The sequence below is a fragment of the Gymnoscopelus microlampas genome, assembly GCF_963454915.1.
Source record: "Gymnoscopelus microlampas genome assembly, chromosome: 24".
Taxonomy (NCBI): Eukaryota; Metazoa; Chordata; class Actinopteri; order Myctophiformes; family Myctophidae; genus Gymnoscopelus; species Gymnoscopelus microlampas.
Genome location: NC_139961.1, coordinates 6,462,190 through 6,485,227, shown reverse-complemented (window position 1 = coordinate 6,485,227; position 23,038 = coordinate 6,462,190). Strand labels below are relative to the sequence as shown.

Here is a 23,038-nt window from a genome sequence, read left to right as displayed (position 1 = left end):
GAGGGAGAGGGAGAGAGATAGAGAGGGAGGTAGAGGGAGAGAAAGATAGGCAGAGAGAGAGAGAGAGAGAGAGAGAGAGAGAGAGAGAGAGAGAGAGAGAGAGAGGGGGGGAGGGAGGGAGGGAGGGAGGGAGGGAGAGAGAGATGTCAGAAGCAGTTTATTATTAGAATCATATAGTTTCACATCATGCCAGATAAAAAACAAACAAACCCATTAGCTATACCATTCCCCCCGTCATTTTAATTGGCCAAATTATGCACTATTGTGACGAAGCTGCTGTTAGTTTTGAACTCTATTGGGTCCATAAACCGTAACCGTGAACAAGACGAAGGGAAACAGGACATTTCTGCTGACGCCCCACTAAGGAGGGGAGGGGGAGAGGGTGGGTGGGACTAAGAGCAGAGTAGGACCTTGGGAAATAGTTTGCTGACTGAAAGAGTTAGCCCGGGAAGAATTGCACCCATGGGATGGCGCTTGAGGCGCGGCAAAGAGACAAAGTGCAGCTAAAAGCGTATATACTGTACATGTACACGTATACACTGGGTTTATTATTTCGGTCCGTTTGCACGATACGTCTAAATTCCTTCGGGATGAACCTATTTCCTCTGTTAGAATTAATTGGTGCGCGCAACTTTCTTTGAGGGAAATGTCTGCTATTCTTTTCTTTTTTTTTAGGTAATAATTATTATTCTCCCCAATTTACTCCACAATGTATTCCTCCCCATCGCACATCGCTGTGGGTTGTCACTGTGGTTGTGTCCTACTGACTCTCCTGCCAGCAAGGAGGCCCCACTGGGAGGACAGGACGCCTCCGTCCTACTGTATACTACTCCTCCCGTCCTACACAACCCACCAGTGGTGTAAAGTAACTTTTTTTTTTACTTTACTGGAGTATTTTCCAATTTGCAGTACTTTTACTTCTACTCCACTACATCTCAGAGGCAAATATTATACTTTTACTCCGCAACAATTATTTGAAAACTTTAGTTACTTTGTAGATTTTGTATACATTTCGTCCATTTGAAAATAGCCGATCTACAAGCTCACAATGCGTCGCGATGCGACGCATTGTGAGCTTGTAGATCGGCTATTTTCAAAAGATCTTTTGGAGTCATGACGTTCACTGTCTCAGTTTGGTGTAGCTCCGAAGAGTAGGCTATAGGCCTACTCTAAACCAAATGGACAACGAGTCCTCGAAATTAACTAACTATAAGCGATAAGTAGCTCTGGATAAACACCAGATTGTATGTTGCATGTTTCAGACTTTCTATTTAAGGGAAATTCAAGCTTACTCTACGGTGAAAGTTAGGAGGACTACATGAAACATTGCATTTGGATAAACATCACTTAGTAATAAGGAAGTCAGAATAAACAATGAACATATTTGAATATAATATTATACACTTCACGGTTCAAAATGACAGACCCTAACCTTAATGGACCCCTGGAATTGGTTCCGAGATCCGAGTGGAACCGACATTAAAAAAGGAAGAAAAAAAAACGCAACCGGACGGCACACGTTATTTTATGGACCCGACGAACCTAAAATGCTGTTCTAACACAGTAGGCAAGATGTCAGCTATATTCCATTATGAAATCTAGCCTAACTGTGGCAGCCTACAATAAGAGACATTGACAATGACATTAAATTGCATGTTTTCACCTCGATGAATAAGGAATCCATGCATGGTCACACATGCCACGGTGCACGTGCACTTTGATTCCATGGAGGTATGATTTGAGCGTGAATTCATGTTTTTTTTTTTTTTTTTTTCATTTCTAAGCCAATAATTTGATGACCGGGTGTATTTCCGGTAGGAGACACAAAGGTCTACTTTGAGTCTCCTACCGGATACATTAGCATCTTTCCGCCGGTAATCAAATTATTGGTAATACGACAAAAACTAAAAGAAATCCATGAATTCAAGGCTTCATGGGGTGCGCAATTGATATAAAATAAGTATCTTTTTGCGTGAACTACACCTTTAACTGATGGGGGAACAACTTTGTTCCCTCCACATATTGCGCTGCAGTAATCTGATCCCTGGTCAGTCGGTCTATCATAGCGGCGCTTGATTCTAGCAGCCCCGCAGCCATCTGAATTCTCTCTCACCCACAGCCAGCATACAAAGATCAACGCTTTGTTGTGTATTAGCTTGTCTGGCCCCTAGTTCAGTGGTTTTCAACCTTTTTCATGCCAAGGACCCCTAAATTGATATACATTTGGCCGCGGACCCCCATTTGAAAATGTTTTGTGCCAGGGACCCCCAGAAGCAAAGATATCAGTTAATTTTAGCTTTAAAAAATATAAATATACAAAGATATGCACACTTTTTCAAGGTTTTTCAAAAATAGCCAAAGCTAAGTGGTTAAAAATGATTGTGACGCTATGTTAACTAATTTTGCTGGGGACCCCCTGGTACTCCCTCAAGGACCACTGGTGGTCCCCGGACCACTGGTTGAAAACCACTGCCCTAGTTGATGGAGTTGAGAGAGCAACTGCACGTAGCCCTGGCAGTAGCAGAACCAAAACGGTCTTTGCGGCGAGAGGGAAGGATGCAGCCAATACAATACAGAACAACGATAGCCTATAACACAATGGGAACGGTGGGGTGCTATAGACCAGCGCCGGTCAGGGGGAAAAACAATTAAATAGACCAGCGACAAGTCGATCGCTAAATCGTGGGGGGCATTCAGGCCCTTCTGACCCCCTTCCGGCACCAACTGTGTTTGTATAGAGTCTATAGGTTAAAATCCACTGCAGTGGATTTGAACTCCCTATATAGACTCCACAGTGGTGGCCTGGGAAACTGCTACTTTAACAAAACGCAACCCTGTTTGGGAAAATGTCAACATTTGAATCCAGCAATGCATTGGCATTAATAACTAAATGTACTTTGATCGATTGAATATTTTATTAGGCAAAAATGTAAAACAGCACAAGTACAGTTAAAACACTTTGTCTAAAAGGTCCGTCCAAAAAAAGTCCTTGCGTCTTGTTTCCATTGAGGTCCTTGTATTCAATTCATAAACACGTAAAATAGCACCAAACTTCAAAATCATCCCAAAAAAAAATACAGAAAAGACAACACTATAATGTACAGAGTCAGAAAAAAACAGCAGGGGGGGGGGGGGGGGGGTCAAAGGAATGGGGGGGGGGAGTCTGTCTAAGCCAGGGAGAAATGGTACTGTACTACCGTACCTCCCCTTTTGGCCTCCTGAAAGGTGAATTTTCAGGGCTGTTTTAAATGAGTTAGAGTCATCTCATTTAAAACAGCCCTGAAAATTCACCTTTCCACTTGTGTGGAAAGGCACTGCCACATGCAGGATATTTGCACTAGGCATACCAAGCACTTGCTTGGAGCCCCAAGGCAGGGGAGCCCCCACCTCCCCCCTTTTTTTTTTTTTTCTTAATACATTTTTTTTTTCTTCGCATTTTCGCGCGCGCAAAATAGGCCCCGAACCAGAGCTTTGCTTGGAGCCCCTAACTTCTTAAATCCGCCCCTGGCCACATGGGTGGCAGTGCTGTATAGTCTTGTGCTTTGTAATTTGTACTTTTTAACACGTATTTTAAGTTTAAAAAAATAAACCATGTACTTTTGAATACTTCATATATATTGTTTAATGCAGGTACACTCCAGTACTCTCTAACTCAAGTATAAATGTGACAGAGCAAACCCTCCACTGGTCTTACCTTGTGTTACCTTGTGTTACCTTGCTGCAGAGCTCACAGCGTTGTGCACAAACGTTGGCACGGCATCAGACTATTAATTGGACCCATGTGTCTGCCAGCCATGGGGGTCCCGCACTGATCAAAACCCTAATCTATTGTCAAGAGATGAGCCCACAAATAAATCTATTGGGCCCCATCCATCCATCCATCCATCCATCCAGTGGCGTGCACAGACATTTTGAGGGGCAGGTGCTCAAGTAAATTATACTTTTTTTTGTTTACTTGGTCTGCTCTTTTTTCCCTCTACACCTATACCTCTTTGCCAAAAATAGCAGATCTACAAGCCCACAGGGCTTGTATATCTGCTATTTTTGGCTAAAGTTCTCCTCAGAAAAGGGATGCTAGGTTTTGAGTGGTTATGGTAAAAAGAAAAATCATATCACATAAAGATTTGGCGGACCCCCTGTAGTAACTCTGAGGACCCCCTAGGGGTCCCGGACCCCCTGTTGAAGACCCCTGCTGTAAACTGAAAAAACAAAACATTTTTTTTTCCCAAAAGGGCACTTCTGGTCAAGAGGGCAAAGGGCAGGTGCTCTAGCACCACCTATCGCGACACGTTGTGAGCTTGTAGATCGGCTATTTTCAAACAGCCAAAGTATATATATAGGGCTGAAGTGTTTAATGTATGTTTTGTCATAATAATCAAAATCTACAAAGTAATTAGTAACTAAAATGTTAAAATAATTGTAGTGGCGTAAAAAATACAATACTTGCCTCTGATATGTAGTGGAGTAGAAGAAAGAAGTAGATTGAAAATTGGAAAGCTGATAAAAAAAAAATTAAAGTACAGTGCTTGAGTAAATGTTTTTCTGATAATAATTCCCTGACTAATATCAGCATCTGTTGAATGGCAGAACAATAACAAAAAAGACTATTTATGTGACATTTTGCAATTTAGACTACACGAGTCAGATAAACACTCAGATAATGAATGGACCTGTCTACAGTTCAAGCAAGTTACTGTAAATAACATTTTACTAACATGTGTTTTAGACTGACTGTCTCTTTGTCCAGGTCAGGGACATTTATGTAAACAGCAACATTAAAAGTCTCAAAGTTTAAATAGTACAGTAAATTATAGCTGGGCTGACCGGTGACAATCCACTAAAAAAACGCTTTATTTTATTTCATTTAATTTGTCAAGCATTGAAAATAAGTCAATTTATAAGTTGTTTTATTTTATTTCATTTTCTGTCAAAAAGCACCCTTGAGCTTTTATTTTGAAGTCACCTCGAAGTCACATGGGCGAACCATCCCATAGCCCGGCCGGACGGTGGGGAGCAACGGAGCATTGCGATTGGCTAGTAAGTTGGTTGCTTAGGTTACCGCCGGTTTCACAAGCATGGAGGACACTCATGAATGAGGTAATATTATACTGTACACACTGTACTGTTCATCTAATACTACAGCTTCTTAGACGTAACTCATACTATAAACGTTTGATGTGTTCATGGAGTATTTCATGTGCATGTATTTGCCATTCATGTTCCAACAACATGGACCAGGAGCAGCCCTAGAATGGCTGTGAATGTGATGTTACATACATGTCATGTATTCCAGAGCCGTATAAGAGAGTTATAACACTAGCGTTGACTCTCATCGTAAGAATGGAATGCGGAAGTGCTCTGTCTATCTCAATGAGATAGTTCTAGCTGTAGTTTACAACCCTCGTAGACGTATTTACGATTCTGACGTCTTCAATCTACGAGAGTTGTAGGGTGCACGTCCCATGCAGGGGAGCACTTTCTGCACTTTACCCCGCGACACTCCAAACATGTACAAATTGAAAATAAAAGGTGCTTACCGCGAAGCCCCAAATGTTAACTACCTTCGCGGGGTAGTAGTGATCCCCGTCGAGGTTTATCTTTCAATAAAGAAGTCTTTTAATCCAGCTTGTGTCGGAATCTTCACTGTTCTTCTTTTGTTTTAAATGAGTTTGAACTGCGCATTAGCGATTTGGCGGTCGGGAGGTGTATTGCGCATTGAAAACACAATGTATCAATACACCTCCCGACCGCCAAATCGCTGTTGCGCAGTTCAAACTCATTTTAAACAAAAGAAGAAGCAGTGCGCAATACACCTCCCGACCGCCAAATCGCTAATGCACAGTTCAAACTCATTTAAAACAAAAGAAGAACAGTGAAGATTCCGACACAAGCTGGATTAAAAGACTTCTTTATTGAAAGATATACCTCGACGGGGATCACTACTACTACCCCGCGAAGGTAGTTAACATTTGGGGCTTTGCGGTAAGCACCTTTTATTTTCAATTTGTACATGTTTGGAGTGTCGCGGGGTAAAGTGCAGAAAGTGCTCCCCTGCATGGGACGTGCACCCTACAACTCTCGTAGATTGAAGACGTCAGAATCGTAAATACGTCTACGAGGGTTGTAAACTACAGCTAAGATAGTTCCAATGTTTGGAACTAATAGCCCATCGCAGCCCGCTTTGCGGCGAGATCAGAGCGTGACGTTACTCTCTCTTCTACACTCTGATGTAATTACAGATACACAGCACAGGATAGGTGGGCACTAGGGACATCTGGGAACCTTCATGTAATACAGGATAGGTGGGCACTAGGGACATCTGGGCACCTCCATGTAATACAGGATAGGTGGGCACTAGGGACATCTGGGCACCTCCCATTTAATACAGGATAGGTGGGCACTAGGGACATCTGGGCACCTCCCATGTAATACAGGATAGGTGGGCACTAGGGACATCTGGGCACCTCCCATGTAATACAGGATAGGTGGGCACTAGGGACATCTGGGCACCTCCCATGTAATACAGGATAGGTGGGCACTAGGGACATCTGGGCACCTCCCATGTAATACAGGATAGGTGGGCACTAGGGACATCTGGGCACCTCCCATGTAATACAGGATAGGTGGGCACTAGGGACATCTGGGCACCTTCATGTAAAATTGGCTATTTTGTCCAAAATGTTAAAACATAATAAAATACATGAAAAATGGTTTTAAGTAGGCTAAAGTAAAGTATAAATGATTAGAACATGCACGGTACATCCTTATAATAATAATAATAATAATAATAATAATAATAGATATATTATTTTGAGTGTGCATGATTTTAATAGGTTAATTATGCCTTTTTTGTGTTAACCACTTAAATCCTAAGGTCCTATACCATAATTGCTTCTCAAAGTGGGGTCCGGGGACCCCCAGGGGTCCTTTAGGTTTAGGGGGTTCCAGGGGGTCCCCAGCAAAACGTCTATCCATATTTTATACGCTTACTTGGCTATTCAAAAATTGCATGTATCCAAGCTTGTAGCGCGCTTGGATATCTGCTATTTTTGCACATTTTTTTAAAAATCGTGAAAGTGGTAACACAAATCTTCTCTTCTGGGGGTTCCTGACTCAAAACATTTTCAGATGGGGGTCCGCGGCCAAATGTATATCAATTTGGGGGTCCTTGGCACGAAAAAGTTTGAGAACCACTGATTTAGAAGTCATTTGTCTCAGGTCTTAAAGCAGATTGTTGACAGTGTCCATGTCCTCTCCGTGTGGTCAGTGACAGACAGTGACAGAATGACGGTGGTCAACCTGTCCTTCGCTGCGTGCGGCTTCCTGGGCATCTACCAGCTGGGGGCCGTGGGGGCCATCCTCCGGCACGGGGCCAGGCTGCAGGGGTCCCTCAGGGCCTGCGCAGGGGCCTCCGCCGGCTCCCTGGTGGCCGCGCTGATGGTCACAGCTCCACACAAGCTAGAGGTAATAATAATATGCTATGGCCAAAATATATAGGTCTGTATTTAATGATTTTATACTCAAAGGTTGTTCAAATGTTTTGGAAATAGCTGATCTACAAGCTCACAACGCGTCGCATCACAAAGTGTTGTGAGCTTTTAGAACTGCTATTTCCACTATTTTTTAAAAACATATTTGAAAGTGTGTGGATGTTAAGAGGTAGGGTAAGTGATATTTTGGTTAAAAGAAGTGCTAAATAGCTTTATATTGTGATAGTACTCATTGCTATAGAGTGTTTGTTCAGTAAAAGGAGTCTCCTTGTCTCTCCAGCTCTTCATAAAACAGAAAATGCATTTTCGTTACAGTTTCAGTTTAATTTCCAATGTTATCCAACCAGGACAGAGAACTCAATCAGGATATAGATTAAACAAGTGAAATTGGAAGTAATGACACTAAGAAATGAGCAGACAAAATTGGAACTGGAACACTATACAAATGAAGCTTAACAATGGGTACTTTCTCCTGATTGGCTGAGATTTTGACACCTACCGGAAAATGCATTTTCTGTTTATTAAAGAGCTGGAGAGACAGGGAGACTCCTGTTACTGAACAAACACTCTATAGCAATGATTACTATCAGAATATAGTGCTTTAAGCTTTTAACAAAATACTTTTTGTTTTAACCCAAAAATACCACTTACCCTACCTTAATTTTTGTGTTGTGTTAAAAGGTTAAAGTACTATATTCTGATAGTAATCATTGCTACAGAGCGTTAGTTCGGTCACAGGGGAATACTGATATATTATTGATTTCAGCTGTTACAATTCCAAGCACGCAAACATGACCCGCTTTAATTACTTCAGTCTATTATTAATTTAATGACTTTTTTTTTAATGTCCAGTGTATTTGCATTTAAGTTCATAAAGTTAACATAAGTATAACTAAATGCATTTGAAATTAAATAAAAGTCTAACTTTTCAGGATTCCAATTCGAAAATACCCAAAAAATATTCAGGATTCCAATACAGCAAAAATAGCAGATCTACAAGCTCAAAATGCGTCGCACCGCGACGCATTTTGAGCTTGTAGATCGGCTATTTTTACTACTTTTGTGTGACATACTAGAATGAAAAAGTACGGCATTAATTTCCAAAAAAAAAAAGAAATGGAGATTCGTTCGTGTTGGTGCATACACCCACACAGTGCGTTCGTTTTCTGCCCGACAACAACAATATGCAATGTGGCCCCCTGGTGTGGCCCTCTCCATCATCAACGTTGCCCACCCCTGTCCTACATAGCTAACTGCAGGGGTCCTCGTCTTGTCCCCCCCCTACAGCTCTGTAAAGAGTTCACCTACAGGTTTGCTGATGAGGTGAGGAAACAGAGGCTTGGAGCCGTCACACCAGGCTACGACTTCATGCTCACACTACGGTAAGACAATCATACCCTATAGCAGTGGTTTTCAACCTTTTTCATGCCAAGGACCCCGAAATTGATGTACATTTGGCCGCGGACCTCCATCTGAAAATGTTTTGTGCCAGGGACCCCCAGAACCAGATGTGAGTTAAAAATGTTCGCTTTAAAAATGTATATATATATTTTTTCAAAGATATGCACACATTTTCAAGATTTTTCAAAAATAGCAGATCTACAAGCTCATAGCGCGGCACTTGCGGTGCCGCGCTATGAGCTTGTAGATCTGCTATTTTTTTAATAGCCAAAGCTGAGTGATTAAAATGACTGTGACTCTAATTTCCCTGGGGACCCCCTGGTACCCAGCCAAGGACCACTGGTAGTCCCCGGACCACTGGTTGAGAACCACTGCCCTATAGCACTGTTTCCCAAACAGTGGGGCGGGACATATGTACTGTATGCTTGAGTTTGTAGATCTGCTACATTTTCACTAGTTTGGGTCCCAGGCAAACGTCTTAATTTCTCTTTTGGGTCTCGAGCTAAACCGTTTGGAACCACTGGCCTATAGGCTGGTTTGGTCCTTCTACCAGGAGGAAGTGGTTGTGGAGACCCAAAACTCTGCCTACCCCCCCCCCACACACACACACACACACACATTTTTGAGTACAAGAAATCCAGCGGCAAAGACCGTTACGTTGATCCCGACACCGGAAGTCGGTGAAATTGCATTCCATAGACCAGGGGTCTTCAACAAGGGGTCCGGGACCCCGAGGGGGTCCTCAGAGTTAATACAGGGGGTCTGCCAAATCTTTGTGTGGAATGATTTCATTTTTTTTACCTTAACCACTTGAATCCTATAGCATCCCTTTTCTGAGGAGAACTTTAGACAGGCGTTGTGAGCTTGTAGATCGGCTATTGTTGCCAAAGAGGTATAGGTGTAGAGGGGAAAAAGAACAGTAAACGTTGCATCTAAAACACAATATAGAGGGGGTCCCTGCTTCGACTCTCTCTCAGCTAGGGGGTCCTTGGGCCGTGCACCAACAACACGATACACAACCCAAGTATGACTGAGGCTTTACTCTCCCAAAAAAAATGCAACGCACTCGCGTGGAACTGGTACATCAGCTCAGGTACTGTATGTCCCACTTACAAACATCAGATCAGCATCTTCTGTGTTCTACGCTCTGCGCTCTGGCAGATTGTCTAATAATTACAAGTCACCCTAAAGAGCGTTCCGTTTAGGGCGCCTGGCGGGGCTGTTATTAACCCTTTAAGACCGGGAACGCATCTGTGTGGCATTTTTTTTCTTTCTTTGGGCTATTAAAAATATATATACAGATATACAGTATATACAGATATACACTATGAGCTTGTATATCTGCTATTTATTTCAAAGCGTGGACATTTTTGCAAATCTTTGAATATATAAATGTTTTTTAAGCGAACATTTTTAACTCATGTTACAACTTCTGGGGGGTCCCTGGAACCAAATATTTTGAGATGGGGGTCCACCACGGTCAAATACATATCATTTTGACGGTCCTTGACATGATAAAGTTTGAGAACCAGTGATATTATAGCAACATTTTTCAAAAAACTGAAGACATTTGTAGAATCCCCAGAAGCAAAGATTTTAGATAAAAATGTTCGCTTTAGAAAATATAAATATTCAAAGATTTGCCCCCAAAAAAAAAATCACGATTTCCCTCAAAAAACAGCAGATCTACAAGCTCATAGCGCGGCACTTGGTGCCGCGCTATGAGCTTGTAGATCTGCTATTTTTGAATAGCCAAAGAAATCTTAGAATGACTCAGATGCGTTCCCGGTCTTAATGGGTTAAAAAAAAAGAAAAAACATGACAAACGACCATCTGTTCGTTGGCTCCGTCTCCTCTCTCTCTCTCTCTCTCTCTCCAGGGAGGGCATAGAGGAGATTCTGCCCGCCGATGCCCACAGCCTGGCCACCGACCGCCTGCACGTCTCCATCACGCACTCCGGGAGCCGCAAGAACGCCATCGTTTCTCGCTTTGCCTCGAGGGACGAACTCATAAAGGTATACGGACAGCCAGAACGGCTCGTTGCCAGATAAGCAACCAGGTGTATGAAAACAAGCCCAAAAGAAGAGACTATTATTATAGGCCACGTGAGCACTTTAAACCTGTACATTATTACATTGTACAGTGCATTGGCAATTTGAAAATAGAGCATTTATTTATAAGTTATTTTTTTTTCTCCTCTCCCCTGGCACCCACACACATGTAAAGCGTCTTTGAGTAATTAGAAAAGCACTATATAATTTATAGATATTATTATTATTATTACAAGCTCACAACGCGTTGTGACGTGACATGTTGTGAGCTTGTAGATCTATTTAAAACAACATATATTTAGAAAAAGTGACAAATGTGGAATATTTTCTTAAATATCTTAACACAAATATTTGACCAGAACCACTGGTTTAATCAACATTTTAGGAAGCAAGCCCAAATAAGCAACTACACTTCAGAAACAAGCCCAAAAATACCAATAACTTACAAGCGACATTACAGAAAAACAAGCCCAAAGTCACTTATAATAAGCAGACATGGCAACACTGTTCATAAACCCGTGTTTTTTTACAACCACAGCTCAGTGGTTAAATGTTTATGATTGGTTTATTATGTCCTTGTTTTGTTTCCCCTTGATCTGCAGTACGGTTTGTTTATTCCCCCCAAAGAAAAGAAAGGAAGTGAATGTGTGTATTCTCAATAGTGATGAAGGATTCATTATTCTTCATCATTGTATCAGTATGGGTCTAAAATTAGTTATGGTAAAAAAGTAGTTTTTCGGCAAAATAAACCCAATATTTGTATCCAATTGTATTTTTAGGAAAATGATAATAATATTTATGTTTGAAATTAATGTTCAAGATGTATTTTTTTTTAATAGTGTCTGTCTGTCTGTCTGTCTGTCTCTGGAACAACCTGCCCTGAGGAGCTCAGACTGATTCTGGTCAAAAAAACCTGTCTTCTTTTAAATTACTTCTATAAAGGCCTGAGGCGATTCTTAAAAAAAATCTAAATCCTAACAGTTTTTTGAAAAAAAAAATCAAAACAAATTTTTTTCACGATTTTTCAAAAATAGCAGATCTACAAGCTCATAGCGCGGCAGCTTGTAAATCTGCTATTTTTGAATAGCCAATGAAATCTAAAGTGACACAGATGCGTTCCAGGTATCAATGGGTTATGTACTTTTATCAAAAGGCCAGTTTACAAAGAGTGACATTTCATAATGTTTCCTTTCTCACTGTGCTTTTTTTTTTTTTAATGCATACATGCATTATTGGCCTATGAATATACATCACTTATATGTTATTGTCTTTATTTCAAACTCTTTTTATTTAAAACATGTAACTTTGTTTTGAGTGAATAAAGTATTATTATTATTATTAATGCTGAAGTCATTAATGTTGCTCTTCATGTTATGTTTAAGGCTCTGCTGGCCAGTAGTTTTGTGCCCGTTTACGCTGGATTCAAACCAATCGAGTTCCAAGGACAGGTAATGGATTTAAGATCGTTTTCACACTTTTAGTCCATAAAGTGACACATGGTGATCCTGGACAAACCGTGGCACGGTTGCACAAAATGTCATGCATGACAAAATAATAAAAAGAAAGATAAAAAGACAATTCTCCATCATACAATATTATTATATCGTTGCTGTCGGGTGGAAACCGTTGCATGTCCAAAACCGTTCCTTCTCTTTTATGATTTTGAAAACGATTAAAAATGTTGAAAATAGCAGATCTACAAGCTCACAATGCCTCGCGTCGCAAGGCGTTGTGAGCTTGTAGATCTGCTATTTTTGTTACTTTTGTGTGACACAAAAGGTGATGATAAAAAAAAGTTAAAATATGGAGATGTTTTTTTTTTCTAAACTTATGTTGTTATATCAGTGGCTCTCAATCTTTTTCATGTCAAGGACCCCCAACATTATATGTTTTTGGCCGCCGACCCCCATCAAAATATGTTGCTCCAGGGACCCCCCAGAAGCAAAGATTTGAGTTAAAAATGTTGTTTAAAAAATGTTATGTACTCAAAGATTTACACAAATTTTCAACATTATTCAAAAATAGCAGATCTACAAGCTCGTAGCGCGGCACCGAGTGCCGCGCTACGAGCTTGTAGATCTGCTATTTTTGAATAGCCAAAGTATAAAATAGTGCTCATAGCTCAAATCTAAAATGACACAGATGCGTTCCCGGTCTTAATGGGTTAAAACACTGTGTACTTGTACCTCAACCCAGTGACAAAACGTTCTCCCAGATGATACAACATGCTGTGTGTTTTTCACTCTCTGTCCAGAGATGGATCGACGGAGGCTTCACGGACAGTCTGCCCATCCTGCCCGTGGGACGGACCATCACGGTGTCGCCCTTCGCCGGCCCGCAGGACGTCTGCCCCGTGCACAGAGGACGCACCAACCTACACCTCAGACTGGCAAACATGAACGTTATGGTGAGTTTTAGACCACATTTTTTGACACCACGGTAGCCTAACCCTTCACCGGCGGCCCGCTGTTCACATAGGACGCACCAACCTCCAACCTCAGACTGGCAAACATGAACGTTACGGTGAGTTTAGTGTTAATCTCTATACCTCAGACCAGGGGTAATTATACGTAACCACTTAAACACGTATAATTACATCCATATTGTGGGGAAAGCTTTGGCAGAAAATAGCCTATCGACAGATTTCCCCACAAAAAAAAGAAAACATAAAAGACACTAGCGTAGAACCCTGTGCAACCTGGGGTTTAAGTTATTAACTAACACTGACGAAAATAACTCAAACTACACGGTGAGTTTAGCCTTAACCACAGACTAGGGATGGGTCAGAATAATCAAATATTTCAGTAATCATCAATAAAAAAAAAGAAGAAATCATTATTATTATACATTTTTTTAAATAGTTGCAAAGGCTATATTGTGATACAAACCCTGCCCATAGTACATTTTTAGAGGATACCTAGTATGGGTGTAATATGTATTTTCTTCTACATTAGCATTGTCATGTTAGCCTTGGCTAAACAAGAACACATTTGCGAGGACACCAGCATAAATTCACTGTTAAAGCTTTTGTTTTCTTAATGGTTTAGTTGCAATAATGTAAAAGATGTCTGTTTTTATTTCTCAATATTCGTTATTGATAGCAGTAAAATAATCGACATGCACACCCCAGGTCCAGGGTAATTATAGTTAAAACTAAAACTGTCAGAAATAACTGAAACTAGAATTTTAGATAAAGATGATGATAACAATTAGGCTTAAAAAAAGACGCCCAACTTTACAAAACTAACTAAAATTACAGCGAAAACGTTCCACAGACATATGTGAACCACAGGTTGAGTTCCATACTAACCACATTGTCGGGCGATGAAAATGGCCAATCTACTGTAACTTGGGTATCAGAAACCCTCATAAAGTGTGTGTTTATGATAAAAAAATAATAATAATTAAAAAAAAGAAATCATGCCTTGTGGACAATATACAATATTTGTATGAAAGTGCCGTTTTTTTCTGTTCTGCCCTTGTGGCTGTCAAAATATAATACACAACAATGCAGCTTTAAAAGTGGATGAAAACGTAGTTTCATTACATTACATTCTGTGCTCTCTTTCCCCCTTGTTTTCCTCTTAGTTTTCCAAAGACAACCTCGTGCGTCTGAACCGGGCCCTGTTCCCCCCGCCGCCCGCCCGTATGCGGGAACTGTGCGACGAAGGCTTCGACGACGCCGTGAGGTTCCTGAGGAGAGAACGCTGGATGGACTGAGCACCGGAACTCTCACCCCCTTCTTTATGCACGAGTCACTGGAACCATTTTCCAACCAAAAAGAACTTTGGTTCTAGAACTGGTCCCGTTCTAGATTCTTGGAACCTTCTCATCTTATACTTTGGCTATTGCAAAATAGCAGATCTACAAGCTCATAGCGCGGCACCGAGTGCCGCGCTATGAGCTTGTAGATCTGCTATTTTGGAAAAATCATGACAATTATTTTGTGCAAATCTTTGAAATAATATATGTTTTTCAAAGCGAACATTTGTAACTGGGGATTCTACAAATGTCTGTTTTTTCCCCAAAAACTTATATTGCTATAATCAATGGTTCTCAAACTGTTTCATGTCAAGGACCCCGCAAAATTATATGTATTTGGCCGTGGACCCCCATCTCAAAATATGTTGTTCCAGGGACCCCTCAGAAGCAAAGATTTGAGTAAAAAATGATCGCTTTAAAAATGTATATATATTAAAAGATTTGCACACATTTTCACGATTTTTCAAAAATAGCCAAAGTATAAAATAATGGTTTAAGTGGTCACACAGATGCATCGAAGTGTCCATTTCACGGTGGAAGTTCAATTGTCAATGGCAGATACAGTTTCATACAGTTTTTATATGATGATTTTTCGCTTGTTTTTACCATTGTTCATATCACATCTGCATCTTCCAAACCTGTCCAACACGACCACTTTGGTTTCCAAGAAAAAACTAATATGTTTTGGTTCCAGTCCGGAACCAACTTTTAGGGTTCTGAGCCAATTCGCTTCCAGTGGAAACACTCTGAACTGGTTCAAAATTAAGGAGGGAAAAAAGAAGAACGGAACCGATTCAACCCCGGTGGAGAAGGGGGGCCACAGTGTGGTGAAACGCAGGCGTTCGGCCCGTTCCTGCATCCTACACAGATGTGAACGTCACTACGCAGCGACTGGCACCACGGTGCTTGGCTCACAGAGGCACTGGGCACACCCAATGGGCACGGGCGTACCAGCAGGTCCACGTTGCTCTCAATCTAAACCACAGCGCGTCTTCTCCTGCCAAGAATGAGGACGTAAAGTGACGTTATATTAGATACGCTGTGGTTTAAAATGTAAAAATCTTTACAAAAAAAAAAAGAGTATTTCCAGGTTGTCGGGAAACATAACCAAAGCCCAAAAAGGGCAGCGGCTGGTGTATTCTAACAGAATGTATACAGTATGAAGCATAATAACATGTTATGTACAGATCAAAATAAACAATTTCATGCTTAATCACTCTATAAAGATGACTTTTTAGACTCGTTGTCATTTGATTTACAAGCTCACAATGCATCGCGATCTAACTCGTTGTGAACTTAAAGATCGGTTACTTATTCGAGTCATAAATCAGACAGACGACAAGGTAGACAAAAGCCTGATTTGTACTTTGTCACTTGGCGGTGTTGCACACTGAACAGAGCAGACATGCAAGCCCAGAATGCAACACCCGATGCCTTGCGTTGTGGGTTTGTAGATCTGCTGCTGTGTTCGGCGCTCGACCGTTGCTTGGCAGCGGCAGCCAGAGCCGAGACCGTCAGGGGGAGAGCGAGGCGGAGATTATGGAGAGTAAGGTGTGAAGACGAGGATTAAACTTAAAGGTAGGGTTAGTGATATTTTTTGGTTAAAACAAAAAGTATTTTGTTAAAAGGTTAAAGTACTATAGTATATTGTGATAGTAATCATTGCTATAGAGTGTTTGTTCAGTAACAGATGTCTCCCTGTCTCTCCAGCTCTTTAATAAACAGAAAATACATTTTTCGGTAGGTGTCAAAATCTCAGCCAATCAGGAGAAAGTACCCATTTTTAAGCTTAATTTGTATAATGTTCCAGTTCCAATTTTGCCTGCTCATTTCTTAGTGTCATCACTTCCAATTTCACTTGTTTAATCTGTATCCTGATTAAATTCTCTATCCTGATTGGATAAAATTGGAAATGAAACTGAAACGAAAATGTATTTTCTGTTTAATAAAGAGCTGGAGAGACAAGGAGACTCCTTTTACTGAACAAACACTCTATAGCAATGAGTACTATCACAATATAGAGATATTTAACACTTATTTTAACCAAAGAAAATCACTTACCCTACCTTTAATTTTGTGTTTTGTAGCCCATTAACAATTTTATTGGACTTGAAGGTTTTTTTTTTTTGGGGGGGGGGGGGGGGGGTTCGGTCCGTCTCGGGCCTACAATTAAGGTAATTGTTCGGGGCTGGGCCTTAATTTTCAGGCCCGGTGAGAACTCTAGTCTCCGGGGGAGACACCAAACGTATCATTTTGTGTTCTCCAGCTGATATAGTTTGTTGAACCACTGGGTTATAAACCATATATATACAGTACAGTACAACACATACATATGTGGAATACAATTGGCTGAAATAGGGCTCCAGATGTCCTCCCAGCCCATTACTCATGCATGATATGAAACAGCGGCTCTCGGTTAATCATATTGTCAGAGTGGCGGTCGGGCCGGCGGTGTCAGTGCGGGTGAATAATTGGAACGGCTGACATCGCCGCCCGCCGTGGTCTCGACACGAGCCTCCTCGTGTGTCGTCACATGATGTAGTCTCTTCTAACAGGCTGTCGTGTTCAGTGTGGGTCCTCGCGGTGTGTACCAGTGGTGGAAAGTAACTACTGTACGTACATTTAATTAAGTACTGTACCGAAGTAACATTTTTAGGTATTTGTACTTTACTGGAGTATTACCAATTTTCAATACTTTTACTTCTACTCCACTACATCTCAGAGGCAAATATATTGTACTCCATTGTTACTCCACTACAATTATTTGAAAACTTTAGTTACTTTTTTGTTTTTGATTATTACAAAACATACATTAACCCATTAAGACCTGGAACTGTGTCATTTTTAGATTTGAGCTAAAAAGCATTAGTTTACACTTTGGGCTATTCAAAAATAGCACATATACAAGCTCATAGCGCGGCACCGAGTGCCGCGCTACGAGCTTGTAGATCTGCTATTTTTGAAAATTCGTGAAAAAGTGTGCAAATCTTTGAATATATATATTTTTAAAGCGAACATTTTTAACTCAAATCTTTGCTTCTGGTGGTCCCTGGAACAAAACATTTTGATGGGGGTCCACGGCCAAAAACATATAATTTGGGGGGTCCTTGACATGAAAAAGATTGAGAACCACTGATATAGAAACATACGTTTTTCAGAAAACTGTTGAGATTTAGGAGACATGTAGAATCGGCTTCAGGTCTCAATGGGTTAATTAAGTACTGTACCGAAGTAACATTTTTAGGTATTTGTACTTTACTGGAGTATTACCAATTTTCAATACTTTTACTTTTACTCCACTACATCTCAGAGGCAAATATATTGTACTCCATTGTTACTCCACTACAATTATTTGAAAACTTTAGTTACTTTTTTGTTTTTGATTATTACAAAACATACATTAATTAAGTACTGTACCGAAGTAACATTTTTAGGTATTTGTACTTCACTGGAATATTACCAATTTTCAATACTTTTACTTTTACTCCACTACATCTCAGAGGAAAATATTGTAATCAATTGTTACTCCACTACAATTATTTGAAAACTTTAGTTACTTTTTTTGTTTTTGATTATTACAAAACATACATTAACCACTTATATTTAAGTTATATTGTATTAACATACTCTACCATACAGATTGGACAAAATTACATTTTATTAAAGCTCTATATTCTGATAGTAATCATTGCTATAGTGTTTGTTCAGTAACATGAGTCTCCATGTCTCTACAGCTCTTTAATAAACAAAATATACATTTCAGGTAGGTGACAACATTTCAACCAATCAGGAAGAGAGTACCCATTTATCAGCTTCATTTTTATAGTGTTCCAGTTCCAATTGTGTCTGCTCATTTATCTGTGTCATCACTTCCCATTTCAATGTCACTTGTTTAATCTGTATCCTGACTGAGTTCTCTATCCTGATTGGATCAAATTGGTATCCTGACCTGAAAATGCATTTTTCTGTTTAATAAAGAACTGGAGAGACATGGAGACTCACGTTACTGAACAAACACTCTATAGCAATGATTACTATCACACTATAGAGCAAATTTAACATTTATTTTAACCAAAGATCACTTACCCTACCTTTAACCACTTATAACAGAAACCAGTAAAGACACTAGTACAGAACCCTGAGGGACTCCACTCAACCACATGGGGCCCAAGGACAGTTTTGAGGTACTTTTACTTTACTTTCTGTCTAGCTTTTTCATACTTCTATTCCACTGTTACATCTCAGAGGCAAATATTGTACTTTTTACTCCACTCCACTTGGGCGTATAGGCTATTTTACACTGGGATCAATTTGAACATAGAAGATGTACAAGCTCACACAGTGTCGCGGTGCAACACGTTGTGAGCTTGTAGATTGGTTATTTTCGAAGTAATTGTACGAATGGTTTTTTTTTTATAAACGTGTAAAATGTGCTATTCTGTGTAGTACTAGTACTATCCTACTTTATCCTTAGGTACTTAAAGTATATTTTGATGCCAATTTTTTCGTTCTTTTCCTCAAGTCAGATTTTGAATACAGGACCTTTGTCTTTCTTTTTGTAACTTAACCCATTCAATCCGGGAATGCATCCGTGTCATTTTTTTTATTTCTTTGGCTATTCAAAAATAGCAGATCCACAAGCTCATAGCGCGGCACCGAGTGCCGCGCTATGAGCTTGTAGATCTGCTATTTTTTTTAAATCGTGAAAATGTGTGCAAATCTTTGAATATATATATATATATATATATATATATATATATATATATATATATATATATATATATATATATATATTTTTTTTTTTAAAGCGAACATTTCTAAAATCTTTGCTTCTGGGGGGGTCCCTGGAACAACACATTTTGAGATGGGGGTCCGTGGCCAAATATATATCTAAAAATGTTTTCTAAATCTTAACAGTATGTTGCTATAACAGTGGTGCAGAATGATATGTATTTGGCCGCGGACCCCCATGGCAAAAAAACATCGTTCCAGGCGACCCCCCCCCCCCAGAAGGAAAGATTGTAGTTAAAAATGTTCGCTTTAAAAATATATATAGATTTACACAAATTTCCACCATTTAAAAGAAATAGCAGATCTACAAGTTTGAATAGCCAAATAAATCTTAAAATGACACAGATTTGTTCCCCGGTCTTAACGGGTTAAACAGAGTATTGTGATATTACTCCAGCACAAAGCGTGTTCTGCTCCACGCGGCCGGTGTCCTTGAGATGATGAAGCGCTGGCTATGAATTATGAAGACAGAGGATATACGACTGACCCCAACGCGCCTCAGCTTCTATCAGATAGCAGCCATGACAACAGTGTTCCCGAGTACTCTCTCTCTCTCTCTCTCTTTCCCCTTTCTCTCCCTCCTCTCTCTCTCTCTCTCTCTGCCCGTACGTACACATGAGCAACCGTGGTGGAGAAAGTAACTAAGTACATTTACTCAAGTACTGCACTAAAGGGTTTTTTCTGTTGGTAAAAATAAGTGTTAAATAGCTCTATATCCAGTTCAAGTGCACGTTTTCTTCATTTCATCCTAGACTTCATTTCATTAAAGGAGTAGTACCCAAACAATTACTTATTTTCTATCAATTACACAATTACACACCACATGAAGCCTTGAATTCATGGAGATTTTTTTGTTTTTGTCGCATTCTTGAGCCAAAAACTTGATGACCGGCTCTAATAGTCTCCAACAGAGTCTTCTGTATTGAGTCTCCTATTCACCGATGACCCGGTCATCAAATCATTGGCTCAGGAATGTGACAAAAACAAACAGGAACGCTACGATTCAACTTGTTATAAAAAATAAAAAAAAAGTGTCCCCGCCCCCCCACCCGTGGTAACTCTGAGGACCCCCTAGGGCTCGGAGTCACTGACCCCCTTGTTTAACCCATTAAGACCTGGAACTGTGTCATTTTTAGATTTGAGCTAAAAAGCATTAGTTTACACTTTGGGCTATTCAAAAATAGCAGATATACGAGCTTGTAGATCTGCTATTTTTGAAAATTCGTGAAAATGTGTGCAAATCTTTGAATATATATATTTTTAAAGCGAACATTTTTAACTCAAATCTTTGCTTCTGGGGGGTCCCTGGAACAAAATGTTTTGATGGGGGTCCGTGGCCAAATACATATAATTTTGGGGGTCCTTGACATGAAAAAGATTGAGCACCACTGATATAGAAACATACGTTTTTCAGAATACTGTTGAGATTTAGGAGACATGTAGAATCGGCTTGGTTAAGACCCAATATAGACGAATCCACAGAACGGCAATCATAACCGCGGTGTCAAGCGGCTGCCGCTCCGTACCGCGACACCGCGGTTATGATTAGCTACAGGCAGCGGGTCCGTGGACTCGTCTGTACTAGGCCTATACGCAGAGTGTTTCTACATCGTGGTACATGGCTACAATCAGAGTAGCCTACTGCTTCCACCAGCAGCTCAGCTCAGACATGATAAAAAGCAGCTGCTACTGTATGTGTGTGTGAGCAAAGGGCCCTCCATCAGGTTTCCAAGGAGGCGTTTAATTTCCCTCAGCTGGAAGCCAGCATTGGGGATTAAAAGAGAGCGAGCGAGAGCGAGAGAGAGAGAGAAACTTCACAAGAAGAACACGGTGGAACATCATCATGGTGGAATTGGGAATGTCCTCTAGGAACGCGTATATATCCTCCATTTCCCCTTTGAAGTGCTACAGCAGAAACCAACGTTTGAACTGCGTGTTTCTATACCGCTCCTGGGGTCTCTCCCCGCGTTTGACTGACAACCCCTCCCCCCTCTCCACAGCATCGGCGGACGTGAGTTGCGTTTTCCCCGACCGTTAATCCTTCCAGGGCGGGCGGGCGGAGTCGAAGAGGCGATAGAGAGGCGCTGAGAGACCCACGCTATAGGCTACCCCCCCCCCCCACACACACACACACACACACACACACACACATGAGAAAGCTAATAGAGTTCTCAAATTCTGCCCAAACACGACCCTGCCCGATGTTTTCGGGCCGGGCTGGGCCTAAAATGTATGCTAATTAGTCGGTTAGTTGGTTGCATGCTGAAAATAGCCAACGCGCTGCGACGCGTTGTGAGCTTGTAGATCTGCTATTTTCAGAGCGCAACACCCGAGCGCAACCAAACATAAAATGACTTGTCTTTTAGTTCTACTGGATCTCTTCTCCATTAGTCCCTCACTAACCTTTTAGTCTAGACAAAATTGTCAATATATTTAGTCTCAGTTTTAGTCGTCATAGCTTAGTTTTTATTTAGTTTTAGTCAGTGAAAAAAGGTAGTCGGCGAACATTTTTCGTCATAGTTTTAGTCGACGAAATCAACACTGAACGGGCTCAGCGACAGTGAGCCAGTGGTTCTCAAAGAAGGGTCCGGGGACCCCCGGGAACCTCAGGTCTTAATGGGTTAAACTAAACCCATTTACATCCAAGGAAAAGGCCATGTGATGTAGTTTTACTGAAGAAAGGGTGACATTGGAAACAGACAAATAGCAGATGTACAAGCTTGCCCAATTACACGTTACAAACATGTTTGAAAGTGAAATATCCCTTTAATCAATATTATTCTACTAAATTGTTTTATCAATTTATATAATCGATCATGTCAATTAGTTCGATTCGCTTTTGCGGCCCTTAAAGGACAACTTTGTTTTTTTACAACCAAGGTTTATATTTTAGCTTGTAATTAAAGTAAATAAATGATGAGTGTAATTTTTTTTTCATTTACTGCTTTCTATAGTTTTAGCATTTTTTGCGATATTTTTTACAGTGGGCGGGGGCATTCTGTCCGGTGGCTAAATATGCCTTTTTTACACAATAAAAAAGGTCCGGCTGTCTGAGATGGCCAGATGTGAGTTATTGGGGGCTAGAAAAAATACATATTTAGCCACCGGACAGAATGCCCCTGCCCACTGTGAAAACACTGTAAAAAAGATTGTGAAAATTGCTAAAACTATAGAAAGCAGTAAATTAAAAAATGTTAACACTCATCTTTTATTTACTTTAATTACAATCTAAAACATAAACATTGGTTGTAAAAAAACAAAGTTGTCCTTTAAGAACATTTTATCAAAAATAAAAATCAGTAGTTCAATAGTAGCCAACAGCCGGGGGATTCCTGTGTGCTGTCCGGTGTGGTTACCCCCATTTGTAACCTCTCAGAGTTATGGTGGTCCTTGAAATTAAAATGACGCCTGCTGTATTGTACAGCAGACGTGAAGTGCAAATACCAGCTCTGATTAAAAAAAAAGAAAAAAGATACGGTTTCCGGAAACAATTCCAAATAGGGATGCACCCAATATATTCGGCCGAATATGGCCAAAAAAAAA

The 23,038-nt window shown here is 40.5% G+C and overlaps 1 protein-coding gene across 2 annotated transcripts; it reads left to right on the top strand.

The window, feature by feature from the left end:
- The first annotated feature begins 5,064 nt into the window (after positions 1 to 5,064).
- pnpla4 (patatin-like phospholipase domain containing 4) lies at positions 5,065 to 14,786 on the top strand. 2 transcript variants are annotated; one of them, XM_084051159.1, is made up of 7 exons: positions 5,065 to 5,097; positions 7,268 to 7,464; positions 8,778 to 8,872; positions 10,771 to 10,906; positions 12,325 to 12,390; positions 13,197 to 13,349; positions 14,531 to 14,786. In XM_084051159.1, exons 2-7 carry the CDS (start codon positions 7,285 to 7,287, stop codon positions 14,660 to 14,662), a joined length of 762 nt encoding a protein of 253 aa, XP_083907285.1. In that variant the 5' UTR covers positions 5,065 to 5,097; positions 7,268 to 7,284; the 3' UTR covers positions 14,663 to 14,786. The 2 variants fall into 2 exon arrangements, with proteins under 2 accessions (XP_083907285.1, XP_083907286.1); XM_084051160.1 differs by lacking the exon at positions 12,325 to 12,390.
- Positions 14,787 to 23,038: the final 8,252 nt, after the last annotated feature.

Coding starts and splice junctions, on each gene's coding strand:
- pnpla4 (XM_084051159.1), top strand. CDS start 7,285: ATGACGGTGGTCAACCTGTCCTTCGCTGCGTGCGGCTTCCTGGGCATC. Junction 7,465..8,777: donor CAGCTCCACACAAGCTAGAG/GTAATAATAATA, acceptor CCCCCCCTACAG/CTCTGTAAAGAGTTCACCTA. Junction 13,350..14,530: donor TGGCAAACATGAACGTTATG/GTGAGTTTTAGA, acceptor TTTTCCTCTTAG/TTTTCCAAAGACAACCTCGT.